This window comes from Zalophus californianus, chromosome 6, assembly GCF_009762305.2.
Source record: "Zalophus californianus isolate mZalCal1 chromosome 6, mZalCal1.pri.v2, whole genome shotgun sequence".
Classification (NCBI taxonomy): Eukaryota; Metazoa; Chordata; class Mammalia; order Carnivora; family Otariidae; genus Zalophus; species Zalophus californianus.
In genome coordinates, this window is record NC_045600.1 from 64,664,770 (window position 1) to 64,691,289 (window position 26,520).

The window sequence follows — 26,520 nt, forward strand, 5'->3', positions numbered from 1 at the left end:
TAAGCTTGTAAAATTGTGCACTGGCAATGGATTTATCAAGCTATACAGATAATCCAGATGTTGACATATGTCGTTCTGTACTATCACAAACTCACATTTGTTTAACATGAATACTGATCTCATCAGAAAAGTTTCAATATTGGGAAGCTGTCTAGCTTATGGTGGCAGATACAAGTTTTCCAAAATTGTCATTTTTGCTTGAAAGCTTTAATGTTATCATTGGCATTAAGTACTGTCAGTTGTTTTCCTTGAAGTAGAAGTCTTACTTCGTTAAATTTTGAGAAAATGTTTGCCAGATTTCCAAGTCTGAATAATCACAGTTTGTCTGAAGTTCTTTCAAGTAAAAATGGTGTTACATGAAAAAAAGTCTAGTTGAGCTCTCCAACAGTTACACAAGTGCTTTCCCTTGACACAACCATCATTCTTCAGGAGGCGGATGTGCTTTATACTTACTTCCTGTTTCCTGAAGTAGGTTATTAAAAAGATAGGTATTCAAGGGTTGCGATTTGGCAAAATCAATAATTTTTTTCCTTCATCAGGGTTATTCTGTAGTGAAACTGCCTGCCCCCAGACCCCCATGCCACAGTTCGGCAGTGAAGAATACAGCTCCCAGTAGTACAGTTTAGTGCCCTTGCCTTGATTCCTGCTGAAACGCCAGCAGTTTCTTCCACCATTGCTTTTGCATCATGAGTGTACATGTCAACATGTGAAGAAAGCGATTCAAAAAGAGAAAGGACAATTGTGTTGAATTGTGGTGAGAGGTCAAGTAGGGTGAACACTGAAAGCGTCCTTTGGATTTAGCTACATTGTCAAGGACATTGATCTTAATGAGAGCTAGTGGAGTGGTGGTGAGGGGCAGGTTTGAATGGGTCTAGGAGTAAGTACGACATGAAGAAATAGAGCCAGGGAGTGTGGAAAACTTTTTCAAGAAGTTAGATTGGAATGGGGGTATAGGATTTTTGTATTTTAAAGGTCAAAGAGATAGGAGAGAGAATATCCATAGTGTTTAGGATTCTGAGAAACTGGGAAAAAATCGGCTTCTGTTAAGACCAGTGCTTTGTAAACTTCAGTGTGCATGATGTGAATCACCTGAGGATCTTGTTAAGATGCAAATTATGATTCAGTTGGTCTGGTGCGCTGCCCGATAGTCTGCATTCCTAGTATGCTACCAGATAATGCTGAAGCTGTGGTCAGAAAATCTTATGTTTAGAGGGGTGCCTGGGTGGCTCAGTCGTTAAGCGTCTGCCTTCGGCTCAGGTCATGATCCCAGAGTCCTGGGATCGAGCCCCACATCAGGCTCCTTGCTCAGCGGGAAGCCTGCTTCTCCCTCTCCCACACCCCCTGCTTGTGTTCCCTCTCTCGCTGTGTCTCTCTCTGTCAAATAAAAAAAAAAAAGTAAGAAAATCTTATGTTTAGGAGCAAAGCTCTGATCTGCTGGTGGGGAGATGGGTTTTATTTTAGGTAGTGTGTTCCTTGTAAAACAGGGAAGATGGAGAAATTAGATGTAGATGTTTTAGGTTTGGTGGTTAAAAGTTTGAGGGATTTCTGTCTGATGACCTTTTTTCCTCCCTGAAGTAGGAGATTGAAAAGAATGATAGTATCTCGGATTGGTATGGGGAAATAATTGTAATTTGCTAGCAGCTTCATAAGAGATATCCCTGTTGGGCGCCTGGGTGGCTCAGTTGGTTAAGTGACTGCCTTCGGCTCAGGTCATGATCCTGGAGTCCCGGGATCGAGTCCCACATCGGGCTCCCTGCTCAGCAGAGAGTCTGCTTCTCCTTCTCACCCTCCTCCCTCTCATGCTCTCTGTCTCTCATTCTCTCTCTCAAATAAATAAATAAAATCTTTAAAAAAAAAGAGATATCCCTGTTTCCAAGCTAACAATAACCAGAGTCATATCTTAAAATATTTTTCATGGTCTTTTCCCCCCAACCTTTATTGATTCTTAAAATAATTATTTGACTGTACCACTCTATTTTAAAAAGTCTTTGGGTCTTTGCCTAATGGATAAGATTCAGATGCCTTCAAAGACTTCTCTTGTGTTCTCACAGTACTACTAGATACTACTATTACTATTGTTTTTCTTTTTTCTTTTTTTAAAAGATTTTATTTATTTGAGAGAGAATGAGAGCACTCACGTGTGAGCGAGAGCAAGCATGAGTGAACATGAGCAGTGGGGAGGGGCAGAGGGAGAAGCAGACTCCCTGCTGAGCAGGGAGCCAGTTGGTGCTCAGGTCTCCATCCCAGGACCCTTGGATCATGACCTGAGCTGAAGCCAGCCGCTTAACCGACTGAGCCACCCAGGCACCCCTACTTTTGTTTTTCTATTGCTAAGCATAGTGCCTGGCATATAATAGCTAATAGCTAATAACCAGATACTGAACAAACTGAAGAAGTTATTTATGTTGTGCTTGCTTTTCATTTATGCCTAAAATGCCTAAAGAAAGTATTTCTGGAGTCATGAAATTGGTTGGGGAGCATGTTAAGAGGAGGAGTATTGTATTCTTCTCTGTAGTACAAACAGTGACAGAATCTATATATTTTCCCTACCTCCCTGCGTTTATGTACCTGCTTTCTCCATATTAACTTCTGTTTTCTTCTACCCCATGGCAGAGTGATAGGGAAGTGAAATTACTTTTTTTGATCAGCCCTACAGCTGATCCTTCCTTGGATAGAGAAAGTTCATTATTTCAGATACATATAATCCTAAAAAGTTAAGTAAGTAATTTCTGTTTACAGAAGTCAGCTGTTTATGTACTTCTTTTCAGTGGACAGCAGAAAGAAGTAGTAGAAGATGAGAACCATTCTCTGTAAGGGGGGCTCATAGATGATGATCTTCAGTGAGCTTTTGTTAAGTTTACCAAAGTGCCTGTCACCCTAAAATATTTAAAAAAAAACAGTCTTCTTCTTTGTAGCTATAAATAATGTATACTTTGCATGCTTGTTGACTGTGTCATTAGGCCTTTGAGTTCCTTAGAGCCCAGCACTGTCTTACTCATGTTTGTATCCTACCCTCCAATACCTAGCACAGTACTTGGCATAAAAAGTTCTATCTATTCAGTAGATAATTTGTTGAATGAATTGCAGTCAGATTTGTGTTTGTGTTTTAATTGGAGAAAGGCAAGTCTACATATTGGAATTTTACTCCTTTTTCTTTGAGAAGGAAGGCCATAATTTTCAACTGCTACACCAGGAGTTATATTTGGTTAAGCAATACAAACGAGACTCAAGGCTGGGAGCAGGGACAAAAATAAAAGATGAAGTGGATCAAAAGAGGTTATTTATTATCTTTATGAAACCAAATTTATTAATTTATTTAACTTTTACAGTTAAAATTTTGTTTTAGTTCTTTAATAAAGGAAATGCCCAATTTATGGACCATATTAAGGAAATATTGCCACTACAGATAACTTCCTTTATTTATTAAAAAAGTTAAATTTTGTATTGTAAATCTTCAAAAATCTTGGCCCAAGTCCAAGTGATATAGTCTAGAAAAAGGGTATGGTAGTTATAGTATAAAAACTATTATAGTTCCCAAGAAAATTATTTCTCTTTGGAACCTCATGAAACTTTTTTGTTCTTGTTTTTTTAAGATTTTATTTATTTGAGAGAGAGAGCACGAGCAGGGGTAGAGGGAGAGGGAGAAGCAGGTTCCCTGCTGAGCAGGGAGCCCAATTTGGGCCTCGATCCCAGGACTCTGGGTTCATGACCTGGGCCAAAGGCAGATGCTTAACCAACTGAGCCAGCCAGATGCCCCTATTCTTGTTTTAAGTTACTTATCTCTGCTTTCATCAGGGAAAGATTCTGATGTCATTGCAGGTAGCATTTTGGAAACCCTTGCTTAAATTTGGATTCATCTGAAGTTTCTTCTTAATCTCATTTGTGTGGTTGACTGGTCTGACAGTTCCATATAGATGGAGTAATCTTAATGTTTCCTAATTAGGCTACTTTTAGGTCTATAAATTGGTATTATAGTACAGTACTAGGTTTGATTATATAAAAATAATTCTACCCATAATGTGAGAGATTAATCTTTAGCAAATTTAAAAGTTTGAAAAGCTCTTTAATTATAAATAAAATTTTATGCTATGGATGTATACTTTTAGCACTATTCAGGGAGGGCTGTGATTATGATATGCATGATACTAAATTTTTTCTTAAATTTATTTAAGAAAACTTTACACAGTAAAGTTCCGAGTTTTGACAAATGCAGAGTCGTGTAACCACCACCACAATTGAAATTCAGCACTGTTCCATCATCCCAAATTCCAGTTCCTAGAGCTGTCCCTTTGAAGTTAAATCCTTCCCCAACCCCAGTGCTTGACAACCAGTGAGTGGTCTGTTCTCTGATGCTATAGTTTTGACTTTACCAGAATGTTGTATAAGTAGAATCCCATATACATTGTGTAGTGTTTTGAGTCCGGCTTCATAAATATAGTATATTGCTTTGAGAGTCATCTATGTTACTGTGTGTATAATAGTTCCTTCCTTTTAATTGCTGTGCAGTACCATTTTATGGATGTACCCCATAGATGGTTTATCCATTTACCTTTTCAAAGACATTTGATTTTCTATTTTTGGTGATTATGACCAAAGTTACTATAAACATTAGTATCTAGATTTCTGTGTAAATATGTATTTTCATTTCTTCTGCAATTGTTAGAGAAAAATCTGACAAGATGGAAAAATTGGCAAACTGAATTCAAACTTTATATGGGAATACAAAGGACCTACGCTAGCCAAAACAACTTAAGTTAGAGGACTCATAATACTGTATTTAAATTCCTGTTACATAGCTACAGTAATCAAAACAGTGTGGTATTAATATAAAGCAAAATGGATCGATGAAATGGACCAGAGAGTTCAGAAATAGACTTACATACTGAGACACCTTATTTCTTTTTCTTTCTTTCTTTCTTTCTTTTTTTTTTTTTAAAGATTTTATTTATTTATTTGACAGAGAGAGACACAGTGAGAGGGAACACAAGCGGGGAGTGGGAGAGGGAGAAGCAGGCTTCCGGCTGAGCAGGGAGCCTGATGTGATGTTTGATTGCAGGACCCCAGGATCATGACTTGAGCCAAAGGCAGGCACCTAACGACTGAGCCACCGAGGCACCCCTTTTTTAAAGATTTTATTTTTGAGTAATCTCTGTACCCGACATGTGGCTTGAACTCACAACCCCAAGATCGAGTCCTATGTTTCACTGACTGAGCCAGCCAGGCGCCCTTCAAGCTTTCTTTTGATAGTGTTTGTTTGATCTTTTTCCATCCTTTCAGTTTTAGCCAGTCTATGTTATTATATATAATGTGGGTTTCTTGCAGCCAGTACATGGTTGGCTTGTGTTTTTTTAATCCAGCCTGGTTTGTCTTTTTTTAGTCCAACCTGACTTTTTAATTGGTGAGTTTAGACCATTTACATTTAATGTAATTTTCAGTGTGTTTGGATATATGTCTAACATTTTACTTTTTGTTCTCTCTTTTTCTGTTCTTTCCGGCCTTTTGAATTACTTGAATATTTTGTGGCATTCTATTTTAACTTGCCTGTTGGTTTTTGGCTCTCTTTATATTTTTTTAATGGTTGTTCTGGGAATTAATTAAAATTAATTACTTAACAAGAGGTAGTGTTTTACCATTTAAAATGAAGAAGCCTTACAACTATGTAGATCCCTTTATCTTTTGTTGTTTTAAATCTACATACATTGAAAATATCAACATGCAATCTTAAAATTTTCACTTTCAAAAAGTCAGTTTAAGAGGAGAAAAATAATCTATTATATTTACTTACATATTTATTATTTCTTTTGCTCTCCCTTCATGCCTGAAGTTCCATGTATGTCTCTGGTATCATTTTCTTTAACTTTGAAGAACTTTCTCTAGCATTTCTTTTTCTTTTTTCTTTTTCTAAGATTTTATTTATTTATTTGAAAGAGAGAGCAGAGAGAGAGAGAACATGGGGCAGACTCTCCTCTGAGCAGGGAGCCTGATGGGCTGGATCCCAGGATTCTGGGATCATGACCTGAGCTGAAGGCAGACGCTTAACTGACTGAGCCACCCAGGCGCCCCTTCCTTTTCTTTTCTTTTCTTTTCTTTTCTTTTCTTTTCTTTTCTTTCCTTTTCTCTTCTTTCTTTCTTTCTTTTTCTTTTTCTTTCTTTTCTTTTTTTCTTTCTTTTCTCTTTCTTTCTCTCTCTCTCTCGCTCTCGCTCTCTTTCTTTCTTTCAAGATTTTATTTATTTATTTGACAGAGACAGACACAGCAAGAGAGAGAACACAAGCAGGGGGAGTGGGAGAGGGAGAATCAGGCATCCCTCGGAGCAGGGAGCCCGATGTGGGCCTCAATCCTAGGACCCCGGGTTCATGACCTGAGCTGAAGGCAGATGCCTAATGACTGAGCCACCCAGGCGCCACTTTTTTTTTTTTTTTTTTTTTTAAGTAGGATCCACACCCAGTGTGGAGCCCAATATGGGGCTTCAACTCAGGACTATGAGATCAAGACCTGAGCTGAGATCAAGAGTTGGACGTTTAACCGACTGAGCCACCTAGGCTCCCCTCTTTAACATTTCTTTTAGGGAAGTCGGCTGGTGATTAATTCTCTTAGTTTTCCTTCATTTGAGAATGTCTTTATTTTGTATTTGTGCTGTGAAGATATTTTTGCTGGATATAAAATTCTGGGGTGACAATTCTTTTCAGCAGTTTAAGGATACTGTTCCATGGTTTTCTGGACTTTATGGTCTCTGATGAGAAATCTGCATTTATTCTGACCTTTGTTTCTTTGTGTTGCTTTTCCTCATGCTGCTTTTAAGATTTTTTTAAAAATTTACCTTTGCAGGGATTTTTGCTGTTTGATTGTGATTTGCTTGTGCCTGGTTGTCTTTGAATTTGTCTTAATTAAGTTTGCTGAGCTCTTGAATCTGTATGCCTTTCACCACATTTGGAGCATTTTTTTTGTCAAATCTATTTTCTGCAGCCATTTTCTTTTCTACTTTCCTTCTGGGACTCCAGTGGCACAAATGTTACACTTTTTGATGTGTTCCCTCAGATACCTAACACTGTTTACTTTTTTTTCCCCAGTCTTTTCACTCGGTTCTTCAGATTGGATAATTTTTATTACCTGTCTTCAAGCTCACTGACTATCTTTTATGGCTTTTGAGCCCATTTAGTGAGGTTTTCTCCCCACTCACATATTGTACCTTTTCTTTCTTTCTTTCTTTCTTTCTTTCTTTCTTTCTTTCTTTCTTTCTTTCTTTCTTTCTTTCTTTCTTTCTTTCTTTCTTTCTTTCTTTCTCTTTCTTTCTTTCTTTCTTTCTCTTTCTTTCTTTCTTTCTTTCTTTCTCTTTCTTTCTTTCTTTCTTTCCTTCCTTCCTTCCTTCCTTCCTTCCTTCCTTCCTTCCTTCCTTCCTTCCTTCCTTCCTTCTTTCTTTCTTTCTTTCTTTCTTTCTTTCTTTCAGATTTTATTTATTCGTTTGAGACAGAGAGAGCACAAGCAGGGGGAGATGCAGACGGAGAGGGAGAAGCAGACTCCCCACTGAACAGGGAGCCTGATGTGGGGCTTGATCCCGGGACCCTGGGATCATGACATGAGTTGTAGGCAGATGTTTAACCATCTGAGCCACCCACGCACCTCTGTGCTTTTTATTTCTAAAACTTTCATGTGTTTCTTTTTTATGCTTTCTATTTCTCTGTTGAAAACTTCTGTTTCCAATCATTTCAAGAATGTTCACATTTACCTCATAGGGTATAGTTAGAATAACTAATTGAGAATCCTCTCTGATAATTTTTTTTCTTTTTTTTGCTTTGCTTTGCTTTGGTTTCTTTTTTCCGCCCTCATATTTTAGTATCTAGATAGTCTCAGGCTTGTATCTGTTGACTGCCCTTTTTTTTTTCCAAGGAGGCTCCATGTGTATTGTGGAGCCCAATGTGAGGCTTGAACTCATGAACTCAGATCAGGACCTGAGCTGAGATCAAGAGTCAGATAGATGCTCAACCGATTGAGCCACCCAGGCACCCAACTGTCTTTTTCTTGAGTTGGATAGATCAGATTGTACTGATTCTTTGTGTTTCTCTCTCTCTCTTTTTTTTAACATTTTATTTATTTATTTGACAGAGAGACACAGCAAGAGAGGGAGCACAAGCAGGGGGAGTGGGAGAGGGAGAAGCAGGCCTCCCGCCTAGCTGGGAGCCCAACGCGGAGCTCGATCCCCAGGACCCTGGGATCATGACCTGAGCCGAAGGCAGGCGCTTAACTACTGAGCCACCCAGGCGCCCTGATTCTTTGTGTTTGAAGTTTTTTTACGGCTCCATGCGCTACGTGGGGCTTGAACTCATGACCCTGAGATCGAGAGTCACATGCTGTACTGACTTGAGTCAGCAAGGCACCCCTGTTTCAAGTTATTTTGGATTTTATCTTAGATATTTGGGATATTGTGAGACTCTGGGTTTTATAACAATCCTCTGGAGATAATGTTGATTTTGTGTTGGCATGCAGTCATTCTGGTTAGATTTAGATTGCAAGTTCTATCTTGCCCTCTGTGGATGGTGGTTCTAATGTTAGTGATTTTGTAGCTTTTGTTACGGTGTTTGGGTCTACTCTGTACATGTGTCATTCAGAGTATAATGTGGGACTTGGGTGGTGGATTATATCATAGTTCAGTTGTCAAAGTCTTTGCTGCTGTTTTTCAGCTCTGTCCTTCACAGAGCAGTTTTGAGGCGAGCTGAGGACTTGTGTTGGGGATCCTTTTTTTGCTCTTTCTTTTTTGAGATTTCCCCTATCTTTTGGCTACCTGGAGCCCTTTTTTACTAGTGTTCTAGCTAGAAAATGGGCTTTTGTGATGTTACAGTTACACTTCTTCCCACCCACCTCCCCCTTGACTCTTCTTCCCCTTTGTGCTGGGACTAGACTAGACTAGACTGCCCCCAAGGTGCAAGTAGTGAGAGAAAAAGAGAAGATAACAGGATTCTTCTCATGCTCTTTTGACCATAGGGGCTCCTTTTCTTAGTTCCCAGTTCTTTCCAGCGCCTTAGATGCTCATGCCATCTTTACTGCACTGTGCATGTGTCACTCAAGGTTTAGTGTGAGGCTTAACTCTGAGGCTAGCCTTGGGGGCCAGGCAGGGAATAAGAAGTCCCAGGAATTTCAACCCACACTCTTTGGCTCACAGAGACCCTCTTTCTTGGTTTTCTCTGAGTTTATGTTCTGTGTTCCTGCTACATAGTTTGGAGACTTTGACCTATCAAGGGGTCAAACCAGAAAAGAAAAGAGGAAAGGAAAAAAGCCCCTGAAACTCATTTCCATCATGGGTCCTTATTTAAGTTTTGACTTCCTTCCCCAGTCCATCTGCTGTGTACTTTTCAGAGTCCTCAGATAGTTGCTTTTTTGTTTTGTCCAAGGTTTTTGGTTGTAATCATTGGGAGAAATAGACTATAATAAACTTACTGTAGTTGACTTGCCGCAAACTTTAAATTTATTTTCTGGGAATTGCAAAATACACTTGTTTCAGAAATTTGGAAAAATCAGAAAAGCTTAGAGAATGAGAAGCTTAGTGAATGAGAAATTTGGAAAAGTCAGAAAAGTTTAGAGAAGTTTTTAGAGAAATTATCTGTAATTGCATTATCTAGTAATAAGTCATTTTAACTTTTTCCTCTAGTTTTTTCTCTGTATATTTTAACACGATGAACACCATAATGGATGTTTTTTTTTTACCTAATATTTTTATTAAATGATATTTGTATCACAATATGTTTTTATTTATTTTTATTTATTTTTTTTAAAGAATTTATTTGAGAGAGAGAGAGGGAATGAGAGAGGAGAAAGCACATGAGAGGGGGGAGGGTCAGAGGGAGAAGCAGACTCCCTGCTGAGCAGGGAGCCCGATACAGGACTCTATCCAGGGACTCCAGGATCATGACCTGAGCCGAAGGCAGTCGCTTAACCAACTGAGCCACCCAGGTGCCCTCACAATATGTTTTTAGTAAGTATCTCAATAAAACCTGTATAATCCATCATATGGATGTGTCATACACTTAATCATGCCCTTGTTATTAGATATATGGTTTATGTCACTGTGACCATCTTTGCATATACATTTTTGCCTGATAACTTTTCTGAACTCTTGACTTCACAGTTCATATAAGAGGAAATCAAAGTTTTCTTAATCTGTTTCAGATAGAATTTATTTTTTGAAGTCTAACCCAGTGTGTTTGTTTATAATTATCTTCTTATAACCATCTTCAAAATGGTATTGTTTTTGATAGAGGACCTTGTGATTTTTTATTCTTTTGAACTTTAGAGTTCATTGTAGGAAAATTTAATTGAAGATAATGTTGTAAGTTTTCAATCCTTGGAGGAATGAATGAGTAAGTTAGTGAATTTTGATTTTTATGTTTTAAGGGAAAATGGAATGGAGATTTTAAAATGATGCTAATATATGCCCAGCATGGTTTTGTATCTGCCTCCATTGTGTGTTCATATAGAAATAAGGTCTGTATTAGAAATACAGAAATAAAATATGAATGATTGAATTTCTTTTGGAGTAAATTTTTTGTGATTCTAATTAGAGACTCTGTACAGCCTGAAGTGCTTGTCTGTGTGTATATGCATACAGCTTTAGGTTCTTCTGTATTTTCTTGGTGGGGATTTGAAGAATTCTGTGTTTAATTTTAAAAGTTTTATTAATTCGGGGCGCCTGGGTGGCTCAGTCGTTAAGCGCCTGCCTTTGGCTCAGGTCATGATCCCAGGGTCCTGGGATCCAGCTCCGCATCAGGCTCCCTGCTCAGTGGGAAGCCTGCTTCTTCCTCTCCCACTCCCCCTGCTTGTGTTCCCTCTCTCGCTGTATCTCTGTCAAATAAATAAGTAAAATCTTTAAAAAAGAAAATAAAAGTTTATTAATTCTTGGGCCACCTGGGGGCTCAATCAGTTAAGTGTTTGTCTTTGGCTCAGGTCGTGATCCCAGGGTCCTGGGTTGGAGCCCTGGGTCAGGCTCCACGCTCAGCAGGGAGACTGCTTTTTCCTCTCCCTCTGCCTGCCGCTTCCCCTGCATGTGCTCTCTCTCTTTCTCTCTCTCTCTCCTTAGTTAAATAAACAAATAAAATCTTTTAAAAAAAAAGATAAGGGGGAAAATATCCCTAATTGATAACTGAAGAGACAGCTTTATTTTTTTAAATTTTTTTAAAAGATTTTATTCATTTATTTGACAGAGACATATAGCAAGAGAGGGAACACAAGCAGGGGGAGTGGGAGAGGGAGAAGCAGGCTTCCCGCCGAGCAGGGAGCCTGATGCGGGGCTCAATCCCAGAACCCTGGGATCATGACCTGAGCCTAAAGCAGACACTTAACGACTGAGCCACTCAGGAGCCCTGAAGAGACAGTTTTAAGGTATTACCTGTTTATATTAAAATGGTGGCTGTTTTTTTATTTTTTAATTTTTTTAAAGATTTTATTTATTTGACAGAGACACAGCGAGAGAGGGAACACAAGCAGGGGGAGTGGGAGAGGAAGAAGCAGGCTTCCCCATGGGGCTCGATCCCAGGACCCTGGGATCACGACCTGAGCCGAAGGCAGGCGCTTATCGACTGAGCCACCCAGGCGCATCCCCCCCCTTTTTTTTTTTTTACAGATCTACTTATTTATTTGTGTGTAAGAGTATGTGAGTGTTGGGGGAGGGTTAGAGGGAGAGAGAGAAGGCAGACGCTTAACCGACTGAGCCACCCAGGTGTCCCAACACACAGATATTTTTAAAAAGCTACTAAGATACATACACTAAAATTTGGAGGAAAAAGAATTCCACCAAAACGTTTAGAGTATTACCTTTTGTGTTATCTGTAGCCCATTTAAAGCTTAGTTTGTGCAGAGAAGTTAGAATAATATATTTTATGTCATATAATTGAGATTTCTATTAAATGTAAATCATAGTCTTTCATACTTTAAGTGTTGACAAAATATAAAGGGTATTATTGGTACCTCACAAATTCTACTTTTGATTATGTAGCAGGCATTAGACTATTCATAGGAGGTAAGGAGAGCTAAAGTTAATTAGTTCAATATGGTGCCAGTATACTGAGCTAAGTGTTTAATATATATGATTTTATTTAATTTTCATATCATCCATATAAAGTTGGTACTTCTTAGATATTATCTTTGCTTTACAAATGAGGAAACAGGACCACAAAGGTTACAAAGTTGTTGTATGTTTTATCCTTATCTATTAAACCCCAGATCAGCACTTGTTCTAATAAAACATTAATTGAACAATGTCTCTGGCCTTCAGGACATTTTAATGTAAATAAGGAAATAAAGTGGTAGATTAAATAGTGTGGGCACTGTTTGTATGAGGTTTTAGGAACATGAAAGTACCACTTAGTGATTTGGGGAGGTTAGGGAAGGTTTTACAGAGCAGTTGATGTTTGAGCTGAGTATTGAATTGGAATTTTTTTTTTTTAAAGATTTTATTTATTTATTTGACAGAGAGAGCAGAAACACAAGCAGGGGGAGTGGGAGAGGGAGAAGCAGGCTTCCTGTGGAGCAGGGAGCTCGATGCGGGGCTTGATCCCAGGACCCTGGGATCATGACCTGAGCTGAAGGCAGACGCTTAATGACTGAGCTACCCAGGTGTCCCAGGAATGTTTTTTTTAAACATGGTTTCAAGTTAATGCTGCTACCTTTAACTGTTGATAACTTGATATTTTCAGCAGTGATGAAATTAGCATTATGAGTATTGTTCTGGAAACAAAAGCAGTGTGAGAAATACTACCTAATACAGATGCAGAGACAGTATTGAATGTGATGTATTATGTTACAGTTTTTACTTGTTATTTTGTTAATTTTTGATGTGAAAAATTTAGTAATCCTAGGTATAATATGATTTCTTTCACTACAGATGTCCTCCTCGCACTTTCTTACCGGCCCTCTGCAAAATTTTTCTTGATGAAAGTGCTCCAGACAATGTATTAGAGGTGACAGCCCGTGCCATCACATACTATCTGGATGTATCTGCAGAATGCACCCGAAGGATTGTTGGGGTTGATGGAGCTATAAAAGCACTTTGTAATCGTTTAGTTGTGGTCGAGCTTAATAACAGGACTAGCCGAGACTTAGCTGAACAATGTGTAAAGGTAAGTCTTAATTAGTGTTTACTGGCCCATTTGAAGATCACTAGAGAATAAAACACATTTTGCTAAAAAAGAAAATTCTTTCATTATTTTTACTTTATTGAGAGTGATTGACAACAGTGGAAGTCATAGTCCTTGTGGTACCAAAGAGGATCCCTTATAGCTTGGGAAAAGAAGTCTTATCTTCGAAGGAAAATTGTAGGTCACTGATAATGCTCTTCTGTGCTGGCTCTTGGGTTTCTGGTAGGTTTTGAGATAGGTAATCCCTGTTCTTAGCCAAAATGATTTTGTATGAAAATAGTAATAACTAATACTGATTATTAGAGTCAGGCATTATGCTGAACACTTTACATGTTTTTACTCACTTAGTTTTCATGACAACTTTATATGAGGTAGATGCTGCTAATACCAGCATTTCTGTTTTTTATTTGAAAAAAATTCAAGCATCCTGAGGTTAAGTAACTTGGTTGGTGGTGATACAAGTAGTTCATGGCAGAGCCAGGATTGAAAAATTAGGAGTTTGAAATTAGGAAGTCTGGTTCGAGGGCCCATGGATTTAACTATTTTTTTGTACTTCCTTTATAGTAGCTGTTTTGTTTTATTCCTGGTGGGACTAATTATAAACTTTATGTGACTTTGAAAGCACCAGTGCTGGGTCAGTAATTTATTAAAACTACTTGATGAAAACATTTAGACTATCCATGATTTTTTGTTTATGATTCTTGTTTTATTCTTGTTAAGATTCCTGCTCTTGTAGGCCAGCAGTTTTCAAAACTTTCTGTCTCAGGATCCCTTTATAAGTCTTATTATTGAGGGGCCCTAAAAAAGAGCCTTTGTTTATGTAGGTTATCTCTATTTATCTTTACTATATTAGATATTAAAACAGAAATTTAGAACATATATTTATCTGAAAATAACAGACTCATTATGTGTTAACATACATTTTTAATGAAAAAATTATTTCCTGAACAAATGGAAAATTAATGAGAACAGTAGCATTGTTAAGCATTTTTGTATGTCTCTTTAATAATGTCTGGCTTAATAGAAGAAGTCAGACAGATCCTCGTATCTACTTCTGCATTCAGTCTGTTGCTATATCACATATAGCTTTTCAAAAATTCCACCCTACACTCCTGAGAGAATGAGAATGAAAAAGATAATTACTGTCATGGTATTGGTATTACTGAAAAAAGCTTTAACTTCAAGGATCTTTGAAAATGTCTTCCCCACACTTTGAGAGCTGGTGTTACAGGTGTTAATGGCTTGATTTTCTGCCTCTGTGTCTGTAGATTTATTTCTGTCTTTAGACTCAGACAAAGAGGTATCTATTTTCCTGTTTAGAGCTGTTTTTCTCTTATTCTCTCTCTTTTAAAAATTTAATTAATTTTAGAGAGCGTGAGTGTGTGAGCAGGGGGAGGGGCAGAAGGAGAAAGAATCTCAAGCAGACTCCGCACTTGAGTGTGGAGCCTGACTCAGGGCTTGATCTCACATCCCTGAGCTCATGACCTGAGCTGAAAACAAGAGTTGGACACCCAAATGACTGAGTCACCCAGGTGCGCTTCTGTCTTACTCTCTTGATCATAATACTTCATGTTTCTTCTGGGACTGTAATTTTACTCCATTCTTTTATTCATTGACTCATACTATTTCAAACTCTTTCCTGTCTTTCACACCCTGCTCTCCCTTTTTCTGTTTCCTTTGCAGATTATTGTTAATTTATTCTTAAATTTCTAAGGTTCTTTTTTTATCTTCTTAAAATTATGACTTTGCCTAGATAATCTCATCTATCACCATCAATACCATTCATTTGTATATGGCCCTCATGTCTTTATCTGTAGACCTGAGCTTTCTCTTGAGTTCTAGACTCCATATACAAAGGCCTGTTGGACAGCTCCAATAGCTGTCTGAATTTATGATCTTTTACTACAGATACAGTTATTTTGATAATTGGCATCAAATTTACTCACTGTAGGCAGAAACCCGTGCTTTATCTTTTCCTTCCTTTTTTCCACCCCACACATGATGAAGTGATTTTCTAGTTTATTTCCTTATGTTTGTCTCTGTTATTATTGCCTTAGTTAAGCTTTCATTCTCTCTTAAATATTAATGCTTGAAATTTAGTTTTGCATTTACCATTATACTCTCCCTATGGCCCATTCCCATTTATTAACTGGAAATCTGATTATACTGTTTTTCTGCTTAAAACATTTTTCTCAAAGAAACGCACATTTTTCTAGCTTAAAGAATAGAGTCTAAATTTTCTGGTATGCCTGTAAGATCTGTGGACCCCATTAACTCTTTAGTTCTACCCGAACTCCTTAAACATCAACATAATTTGGAAAATAAAAGTTAATTTTTAAGAAAAATTTATTTATTTGACAGAGAGAGAAAGCACACGTACCCACAAGCAGGGGGAGGGCAGGAAGAGGGGAGGGAGAGGCAGGCTCCCGGCAGAGCAGGGTGCCTGATGTGGGACTCAATCTCAGGACCCAGGCGCCCCTGAAAGTTAATTTTTCATGCTTTGACATTCACAGATTGTGAGGATGATGAGTAATGTAATAGCAAGCATTTATTTATTGATTTAAATGTGTAGGAACTTTGTAAACTTCTGCTAAGTTATTTTAGTTGCTTAACTTGCCATGCAGGCTTCACCATCTGAACCTACACTGTTTGATACAATAGCCATGTAGGACATTTCAAATGTGGCTACCCCAAATTAAGATGTGCTATAAGGATAAAATACACTTGGGATTTTGAAGACTTAGTATATTAAAGAATATGGGGCACCTCGGTAGCTCTGTTGGTTGAGCATCTGACTCTTGATATTGGTTCAGGTTGTGATCCCATGGTCATGGGATCAATCCCCATGTGGGGCTCCACACTCAGTGGGGAGTCTGCTTGGGATTCTCTCTCTCTTCTCCCTCTGCCCCTCTTCCTGCTTATGCTCTCCCTCTCTCTCTAAAATAAATATATATATATTTTTAAAGATTTTATTTATTTATTTGACGCAGAGAGGGCTAGAGAGACAAGTGGGGGAAACAGTAGAGGGAGAGGAGAAGCAGACTCCCCACTGAGCAAGGAACCTGATGTGGAACTCAATCCCAAGACCCTGGGATTATGACCTGACCTGAAAGCAGATGCTTAACCGACTGAGCCACCCAGGCAACCCTATATATTTTTTTTAATCAGAAAGAGAGAGAATGTGAGCACAAACGGGGAGTGGCAGGCAAATGGTGAAGCACGCTCCCTGCTGAGCAAGGAGCCCGATGCGGGGCTCAATCCCAGGACCTTAGGATCATGACCTGAGCCAAGGGCAGCTGCTTAACTGGCTGAGCTACCCAGGTGTCCCTAAAAAAAAAATTATTTAAAAAAAAAAACTTTAAAAAAAATACAGTAAAGAATGTAAAATACATCAGTTTTTAACTTTGGTAATGTTGAAGTGATGATGCCTTACATATATTGGGCTAAATTAAATATTCAAATTAATTTGTTGTGCTTTTTAAAATGTGGCTACTAATAAATTTGGAGGGCACATTGTGTTTTCTGTGATGCTAGAAAATTAAAATTGGCCTTACTGTATTCTTTTGTTAATTTTGATTTACTGTTTAGGTGTTAGAACTGATATGTACTCGTGAGTCAGGAGCAGTCTTTGAGGCTGGTGGTTTGAATTGTGTGCTTACCTTCATTCGTGACAGTGGACACTTGGTTCATAAAGATACCTTGCACTCTGCCATGGCTGTGGTATCAAGACTCTGTGGCAAAATGGAACCTCAAGATTCTTCTTTAGAAATTTGTGTGGAATCTCTTTCTAGTTTATTAAAACATGAAGATCATCAGGTAAATAAATCACTGCTGTATACTTTGTATCCAAAAAGTGACTTTATAGTGTCCTTATTTATAACTTTGATACACTGTTATTTGAACTTTTCAGTTGATGAAGGTAAGTCCATTTTCTCTTTTTCTCATTTCATATTTCTGTATGGTCATCTTTTTTATTTTGGCAGTGAAACATTTTAAATTATAAAAGTGATATGTTTATTTTTAAAATTTAAATGTTTCAGAAATACATTTTTTTTTAGGATTTTTTTTTTAGTTTTTATTTATTTGACAGAGAGAGAATGAGAGCGGGAACACAAGAAGGGGGAGTGGGAGAGGGAGAAGCAGCCTTCCCGTGGAGCAGGGAGCCTGATGGGGGCTCAATCCCAGGACCCTGGGACCATGACCTGAGCCGAAGGCAGATGCTTAACCACTGAGCCACCCAGGCACCCCAGAAATACATAATTTTTAAAGCTGCATTATACTTAGTGTGGTTTGTTGATTCAGCACAGTGTTGTTGACTTAGAAGGATAGTTCTCATTGAAGTAAAATAACAGTATTTAAAATATCTTATGTGTAAAGTTTTTTTAATTAGCATACTTTAGAAAATAAAACTTGACTTTTAAATGCGTTTTACTATTCTGTTAATTATTTTTGGTTGATATTCATAGATTATTTTGGCAGAGTTCATTATAATAGTTAACACTTACTGAGCTTTTACTGTCCATCTCGTTTCTTTACATATATCATCTTATTTAAGCTTGGACAGTGAATTATAGGTACTATTATCCCCATTTTACAGCTAAGGGAACTGAGGCCTTGAGCAGTTAAGCAATATCTTTGGTTCATACTTTAGCAGAATGTGGAGCCAGGATTAAAATCTAGACAGATGACATGCTTCATATCTTTGCTACAGCTGCCTTATAATCTCAGGAATGAAATTAGCAGTACCAGCTAATTTATTACCACCCTAGTTATTAAAATTCACCCCTAGGTGAATTTTATCATCCATATGCTTTTTCTTGATATCACTAGGTTTCCGATGGAGCTCTGCGGTGTTTTGCATCACTAGCTGACCGATTTACCCGTCGTGGTGTTGACCCAGCTCCGTTAGCCAAGCATGGATTAACCGAGGAGCTGTTATCTCGCATGGCTGCTGCTGGTGGTACAGTTTCAGGGCCATCATCTGCTTGTAAACCAGGCCGCAGCACTACAGGAGCACCCTCCACAGCTGCAGATTCCAAATTGAGTAACCAGGTGTCAACAATTGTAAGCCTGCTCTCAACACTTTGCAGAGGCTCTCCAGTAGTCACACACGTAAGAGTGTTTTTGAATCTTTGATTTTTAATCTTTGGTAAAAGTATTTTTGTGTAATGCACATATATTAAACGTTTCTCCCATTCCCTTTCTAGGATCTCCTGAGGTCGGAACTTCCAGATTCAATTGAAAGTGCATTGCAGGGTGATGAAAGATGTGTGCTTGATACCATGCGTTTGGTCGACCTTCTCTTGGTGCTATTATTTGAAGGACGGAAAGCTTTGCCAAAGTCTAGTGCTGGATCTACAGGCAGAATCCCAGGACTTAGGAGATTGGATAGCTCTGGGGAGCGCTCACATCGGCAGCTTATAGACTGTATTCGAAGTAAAGATACCGATGCGCTTATAGATGCAATTGACACAGGAGGTCGGAAAATATTTTTTAAAATATAAAAAAAGCTGAGATAGGAATTATATGGGTAATTTCTAGTTTCTAGATTTTAGACAGTATTTTTAGCATTTGTGACAATAGAATGGCTAACCTCTTCTGTATCCTCTCCTCTCTAATTATCAGCCTGGTGCATGGTAAGACCTGAGTAAATGCCACTAAATTAGTAAATGAAATTATTCATTTAAGGATACTAGTACCCTTTTAAATTGTGTTATATATTTAGTTTTTTGTTTTTTTTTCCTTTGTTATGTTTATTTTTAAGGCTTAATGCCTTGTGAATCCTCGGTGGTTTAAAAATTTTAGAATACCTTTGCAGAATTTGTTGGTGGATTATTTACTACTGTAGAGTTGACCTAAATGTTTAAAATTGACTCTGTATGTAGTGGTTATTAGTAACAATCTTTTAATGATTTCCACTGTAGAAAAGTTCAGTATTATTTTGTTGGAGTTTTAAAAATTTATTTTTCTCCTTCAAACTTCCAGCCTTTGAAGTAAATTTTATGGATGATGTGGGTCAGACTCTATTAAACTGGGCCTCTGCTTTTGGAACTCAGGAAATGGTAAGCTAATAAATAAAAACTAGTGTTTTAAATCAAAGATAGAACTATTCATAAGGCAATTTTATGATTCTTCATAATTTTACAGGTAGAATTTCTTTGTGAAAGAGGTGCTGATGTTAATAGGGGTCAGAGGTCATCATCATTACATTATGCTGCATGTTTTGGAAGACCTCAAGTAGCAAAGGTAAAATCCAGGTTTTTAAATTATTAATTTAATATTTAACATTTACATGGTTCCAAAATTAAAATGATATAAAAGCTTTTATTCTGATAACTCATGCTTCCGTGCCATCTCCACTCACTCCATTCCCCATTGTTCATTATAGGTAAGCGTGTTTTGTTTATCTTTTTAGTGTTTTTTAACATAGATGCAAGCAAAAAGAAGTATATATGCTTATTCCCTCATTTTCTAATACAAAATGTAACATGTTGCATACACTGATTTATACTTTACTTTTTTCCTTTAATAGTATATATTGAAGACCTCTTCCTTTTTTTTTTTTAAAGATTTATTTATTTATTTGAGAGAGAATGAGAGAGAGAGTACATGAGAGGGGGGAGGGTCAGAGGGAGAAGCAGGCTCCTTTGCTGAGCAGGGAGCCTGTTGTGGGACTCGATCCCGGGACTCGGGACCATGACCTGAGCCGAAGGCAGTCGCTTAACCAACTGAGCCACCCAGGCGCCCTTGAAGACCTCTTCCTATTAGTATTTGTGTAACTTTTTTACATCAGTATTCTTGCCCTGTGTGGATATACTGCACATTTATTCAACCAGTCACCTGTTGCTAAACACTTTAATTCCAATTTCTTACTCTTAGCACCAAATAATTTTGTACATATTTGTGTTGTTTTTATCATTAAAGCACATAATTTATTTGCTGAAGAATCATATCATAGTATCTTTGATTCTCAGATTAGCAAAGGACATTGGAAAGTTCTTTTTATACTTAGAAATTGAGGAGGTCCAGAGAAGTCAAATGATAAAGATTGAACCAAATGTGTGGATGATCTAGGTCTCTAGAATCTATGTGAAGTAATTTGGCACAGTGCAATGTTAGTCTGCTGCTAAGTCAGGCACACTTGGATTCAGGCTTCAGCTTATTAGCACGATGGTTGTGTGGCCTTGGGCAAGTTTCTTCAGTTTGACTTGCAGTTTTTTCAATTAAATGTGTATACATTCATAGCATGATTATTGTTATAATTAGAAAAAAATACATAAAAAACACATAGTATAGAGTCAACACATCGTAGATGCTCACATGGTAGCTTCTGTTATTGTCGTCTTTACACTATACAGAAATTTGGGGTAACACCTTAGCTTTCTAACTTGGGAAAGGTGTTCTCTTCAAGGTCAAATTCTGTCAATTTTAATTGGTTAGGTTTTAAAGAGAAAGGTGACTTCTAAGGATGATAAAAAAAGTTTTATTGACCCATTTTCTTTTGATCTGTACTGTTTTGCAGTTATGAGTGGTTGGGTGGGAGAGAAGAAGCCAAATGAATTGTCAGTGTATAGTGAGTGATAGCTGCTGTTACTAATAATGATACAATAGGTACGACTCACTGAGCACAGAAACTCTGTGCTAGCCAGTGTCTTTAGGTATTTAACATGTCTTACCATTTAATCTTCATAGATATTTCTGTTTTTAATTGATTCTAAGATACACCTCCACTTTCCCCCTTACCCCTCCATACACATTTTAACATCTCTTAGATAGGAAAATGTTGTATAATTGCTGTTGACCCGATAGAAAGTGCAGCATAGTTATCATTACCTGTTCATGCAACAGGAATAAAAAATTCTATCTGATAGAGAAGCACTCAGAAATGCGTCATTAATGTCTTTATGGCACAGATAATAACATTGTTTGTAGAAATATAAATATTGCTGATTTTGAATAAAAAAATAATTATGAAGAATTGTGCTCAGAATGTGAAGTTCCGGAATACCTTATAGTTCATTTATATTTTCTTACTTATGTTTGTCCATGTAATGTGTGGAAAAAAAATCGAAGTTTAAAAGAATTTCTTTCAGTAAGTTTAAAAAAAAAAAATTCCAAGCAATAAGAAAGCATGTTACAAAATTTAACTGGCTTTTTTTTTCTTTCTTAGTGATAGTGATACATCTAATAATGTGTGGCATCCTACATTTGATAAAATACTGAATTATTATGATTCAGCATTTGGATTTTTTAGCCAGTACTGTGTACTTTGCAGATGTGTGTATGTATTCACTTACTTGTCAGATATATCTATTACATCATAACAAAGTTAGAAAAACTGCAACTCTGAGGCTGATAAGAAAAACATGAGACGTGTTCTCTTTTCAAAAGACCTTACAGTCTGTTGGGGAGAGAGTCCAGTGTCCATTAAAAATTGGTGAACAATGTGAATTAATATTTAAGACATAAATTTTGTAGTTCATTCTAGGAGAATTGATTTACCTTGGTAATTGGCAGTATATAGGAAATGAGGGAGATGATTACCATATCACAAACGTACTCTATTACCTCTCTTAAAGAAATTGGGAGGAGTTTGAAGGAAAAGTAGTTTCCACATGTGAACTTACTTAATTTGAGTTGTTAATAAATAACCAAGTGTGGGGCGCCTGGGTGGATCAGTTGTTAAGTGTCTGCCTTCGGCTCAGGTCAGGAAACCAGGGTCTTGGGATCGAGCCCCATGTCAGGCTCCCTGCTCGGCAGGAGGCCTGCTTTTCCCTCTCCCACTCCCCCCTGCTTGTGTTCCCTCTCTCTCTGTGTCTCTCTCTGTCAAAATAAAGACATAAAATCTTAAATAAATAAATAACCAAGTGAAATTAATCTATAATTTTTTCAAGATCTAGATAGACCATTTTTGAGGTGATATGTGCAAAATAGTGTTTTGAATTGGTGCCTGCTTAAGTAATTGTGAGTCTGAAATCTGTGGGTGCAATTTGAGGATTGCAGAGTTGGATATTGAAGAAATAAAGTGTTAATTCTTATATTCACATTAAATGCTTTTCTTTTCTAGACTCTGTTACGGCATGGTGCAAACCCAGATCTGAGAGATGAAGATGGGAAAACTCCGTTAGATAAAGCTCGGGAAAGGGGCCATAGTGAAGTAGTAGCTATTCTTCAGTCTCCAGGTGAGTGGGACAATCTTTCCTTTTACCTTTGCTGTTGTTTTTCAGCTTCACTTTTACATATACAGTTTCTTGTGTATGTATTAACATTATATAAATGAACTCTTCCTATGAAGTCAAGTAATTATATGCCCATACCTTAACATGTGATATACCTTTAACAGTATACCATTCAGTGTTCTTTGAGACTGTGGGTGCATGATTGCAGAATAACAAACCAAAAGTTTTTTTTTTTGTTTTTTTTTTTTTTAAGATTTTATGTATTTATTGTCAGAGCGCAAGTGCACACAAGCAGGGGGAGCAGCAGGCAGGGGGAGAAGCAGGCTCCCCGCTGAGCAAGGATCCCCACACAGGGGTTGATCTCAGGACCTTGGTATTATGACCTGAGCCGAAGGCAGATGCTTAACCGACTGAGCCACCCAGGTGTCCCAAAAACCAAAAATTTAAGGGGCATGGGAATGTCATAAAGAATAGTTGGGTATTATGTAGATGAAGTACTTTGACCAAATTTTTAAGTTCTCACAGAGTAAAAGAATGTGAACCTTAGAATCAAATGGAATATCCAAAATTATTTCCCTAAGTTGTGATTCAGCTCATTGGTGGGACTGACGTTCTTAAGCATTCTTGTGCTTGTTTCAGTAGCACATGTACTAAAAAAAATTGGAATAGTATTATTCTTACAAATGTCTTTGATAGATACAGTATCTTTTAATTTCAGTTTAATTCTTGTTAATTAGGGATACTTCTTTTTCCCTTAAATATTTATTTGAGAGAGAGAGAGAGCACATGCAAGTGTGGGGAGGGGCAGAGGGAGAGGGAGAGAGAGAATCTCAAGCAAACTCCCCGCTGAATGTGGGGCCTGATGCAGGGCTTGATCCCACGACCCTCAGATCACAACCCCAGCCAAAATCAAGAGTTGGATGCTCAACTGACTGAGCCAACCAGGTGCCCCAGGGATAATTAAATTTGAAATTCAGTACATCTTTTAATGTTTTTTTTTAATTGAAAGAAAAATTTTCCAAAAATTTATTTTCTTGAACAATATTTGTCTGCAGGTGATTGGATGTGTCCAGTTAATAAAGGAGATGATAAGAAAAAGAAAGATACAAACAAAGATGAAGAAGAATGTAATGAGCCAAAAGGAGATCCAGAAATGGCACCCATATACTTGAAAAGGTTATTGCCAGTGTTTGCACAGACATTTCAGCAAACTATGTTGCCTTCAATAAGGTAGTTATTCATAGTATCTGTGTTTACTAAATTATGCCAATTATATAGTTCTATTTATCTCCCTTTTCCAGAAGGTTTGACGTTTATCTTAATACTGAAAAGGTATGGTAAGAATAAAATTTAGATTGGAAATTTGATTGGAGAGTTAAATCTTTTCTTCTGATGATCTGACTTGAGTTTTGAAAATCAAGAAGACTAGTTTTGTAGCTTGCTGACTATCAGCTTTAGAGAAATTCTGGTAAGTACAGCAAACATTTATTGAGCTTTATGGAGGCCTTTTTGGTAGAGGCAATGCGAGATGTCATTGGAGAGTTAACTAAAGAAATGGGACTTGGTTTTTGCTTCCTGTTCCGTTCCTTGCAGGCTAGTGAGGAAGATGTGAGTAATAAGAGTGAGTAGTAAGTGATAGATTAGACATACTGTCAGAGTTCTCTGGGAATATAGATGATTTAACAATTAATTGGGCTGCACAATTGGAGAAAATTTTATGCAGAAGTGAAATTTATTTTTTATTTTTTTTTAAAGATTTTATTTATTTATTTGACAGAGACACAGCGAGAGAGGGAACACAAGCAGGGGGAGTGGGAGAGGGAGAAGCAACTTTCCTGCTGAGCAGGGAGCCTGATGTGGGACTTGATCCCAGAACCCTGGGATCATGACCTGAGCCGAAGGCAGACGCTTAATGACTGAGCCACCCAGGTGCTCCTGGAAGTGAGATTTAAATTGGGGTTTAAAGGATACTTGGGGATTTTGTAGGCAGACAGATTAGAAGGATCACTGGACAACTTTGTGTGCAAAGGCATGGAGGTATGAGTCAGTCCATCCTGGTACAAATCCTGGTGGCTCTTCTTCTGTAGTGTCATTGCTGTTCATCTGTTGCTAATACTCTGGTTCGTAGTTTGACTACTGCAGTTGCCTCTTAATTAGTCTTTCTTTTCTCTCTTGTTCCTTTATAATCTGTCCCTACATATTACTCTATTTTAAAAATCATAATTATATCACTTTTTCTGATTTAAACTCACCAGTGGCTTCTATCTGGCTTGAACTCAAACCTAATTCCTTTTTTTTTTTTTTTAAGAGAATGAGAGCGTGGGCACTGAGGGTGGGGGTGAAGGGAGAGAATCTCATGCAGACTCCCCAATGAGCACAGAGCCCTGACACACGGCTCGATCTCATGACCCTGAGATCATGACTTGAGTCGACATCAGGACTCGGAGGCTTAACCGACTGAGCCACCCAGGTGCCCTTAAAACCTAACTCCTTACCTCTCAGGCTTGCAAGGTCTTACATAAGCCCCACCAGCTCTCTGACCTCATTTAGTACTATCTAACCCCTAGCCCATTACACGTACAATAAGCTAGCCTTTTTTCTATTTTTGGAACACCCCAGGTATATCCTTACCTTAGGGTTTTTGTACTTCCCTTTACTGGAAACTTTTCTTATCCTTGGTTCTTTTGGATGGTTTGTTGTTTCATATCATTTAGGTTTCAGTTTAAATGTTCCATCCACTGATGTTTTTGTCCATCTAATTTAAATTTACCCCTAGGATACCTTTCACATAAGTTATGACGTTTTACTGTCTTTACAGAGCTTTCAGTGTCTGAAATCTTGCTCTTCTTTGACTTTTGTTTTATTGTCTGTCTTCCCTCCAAAGTGAACTCTTTGAGAGCTGGCCTGTGTACGGCTATATTCCTGCAAAGACAAAGAGGTATAGAACAGGGCTTGATACTTAGTAGGTCCTCAGTAGATATTTAGAGCATGACTGAGTGTGTTTTGTTAGCAGTTGTAAATATTTTAATATTAATGGAGTGTGTTTGGATTAATGGGGATATGTTTGGATAGCTCAGTGAATAATGTTAGAAAGGTAGACAGGAGCCTTTATGACTTATGAAGCCCTTTGTGGCCCCATGCTAATGAGCCATACTCCGCAGTTGAAGAAGGGTCATTAAATACCTGTGAGGATATTTGTCACAGCTGATTTTGTGATTTATGAAGATTCCATTGACTGCCCAGTGGAGAAAAGTACTGGAGGAGAGCAAGAATGAAAACAGACTACTTAAGGGTTCGTTGCAATATGAACTTCAAACAGTTGGTGGGGGACTGGATTGGTGGGAACAAATTGAAAAGGTTGAGAGATGGGTTGTATAGGGATTGATGACCAGTTAGTTGTGAGAGATGAGGGAGAGGAATGGGTGAAGAATGAGTGCTGAATTTTTGACTGAGTGATTCAGAATTTGATTTTGGACATTTTAAGTTAAGGAGGTCTTTAGAACATGTAGATTTGTAGGATTCAAGTGCCTAGGAGTTGACATTAAAGTGCAGGCAGTCTGCTTTAAGTAGGAGAAAAATGTCAGTAAAATAATTCACTGCGAACATTAAAGTACTTGGTTTTTATTCTTCTCCAAATAGCTACAGAGGTGTAGGTGTGAGTGGGGCCATTTTTTTTTTTTTTTTTTTTTAACAGAACTTAGAATCCTCTTGAGTGAGCAAGTTTGATTTTGAACAGGATAATGTGGCTGGAAATTTTAGAGGACTACCTGTCATGCCAATAAAGGAATCCCGATATATTTGGAGTAGAACTTCTTCATGATAAGAAAATCCTAAAGTATGCCACCATATAATAGAGGTCCCTTATTAGATGGGTCCTCTCTTTCCTTTTTTTTTAAGATTTATTTATTTGAGAGCATGCATGAGTAAGCAGGGGGAGGGGCAGAGGGAGAAAGAAAGAGAGCGAGAATCTCAGGCAGGCTCCCTGCTGAGTGCAGAGCGTTATGCGGGGTTCCATCCCTTGACCCTGAGCTCATGACCTGAGCTGAAATCAAGATTCAGACACTTAACTGTCTGAGCCACCCGAGTTCCCTCGATGGTTATTTTCTATCACTCTATTAAATGTTTCAGGATTGGGGATTGGAATTTTGGAATTACAGGTAATTTTTTTCTCTTCCTTTTGTTAATTTGTGTTTCCTAAAGTTTCTACAATAACCATAT

At 37.8% G+C, this 26,520-nt stretch overlaps 1 protein-coding gene across 6 annotated transcripts in view; it reads left to right on the forward strand.

Moving 5' to 3' along the window:
- Nucleotides 1–26,520, forward strand: part of HECTD1 (HECT domain E3 ubiquitin protein ligase 1) — an 85,254-nt gene that overhangs the window by 8,386 nt on the left and 50,348 nt on the right. For all 6 annotated transcript variants that reach the window (XM_027569644.2, XM_027569648.2, XM_027569646.2 and 3 more), the window contains exons 3-10: nucleotides 12,871–13,105; nucleotides 16,712–16,939; nucleotides 17,954–18,235; nucleotides 18,331–18,601; nucleotides 19,109–19,185; nucleotides 19,271–19,369; nucleotides 22,191–22,305; nucleotides 23,358–23,532. In XM_027569644.2, coding sequence (XP_027425445.1) covers nucleotides 12,871–13,105; nucleotides 16,712–16,939; nucleotides 17,954–18,235; nucleotides 18,331–18,601; nucleotides 19,109–19,185; nucleotides 19,271–19,369; nucleotides 22,191–22,305; nucleotides 23,358–23,532 — 1,482 coding nt within the window. The remainder of the gene's footprint in view (nucleotides 1–12,870; nucleotides 13,106–16,711; nucleotides 16,940–17,953; nucleotides 18,236–18,330; nucleotides 18,602–19,108; nucleotides 19,186–19,270; nucleotides 19,370–22,190; nucleotides 22,306–23,357; nucleotides 23,533–26,520) is intronic.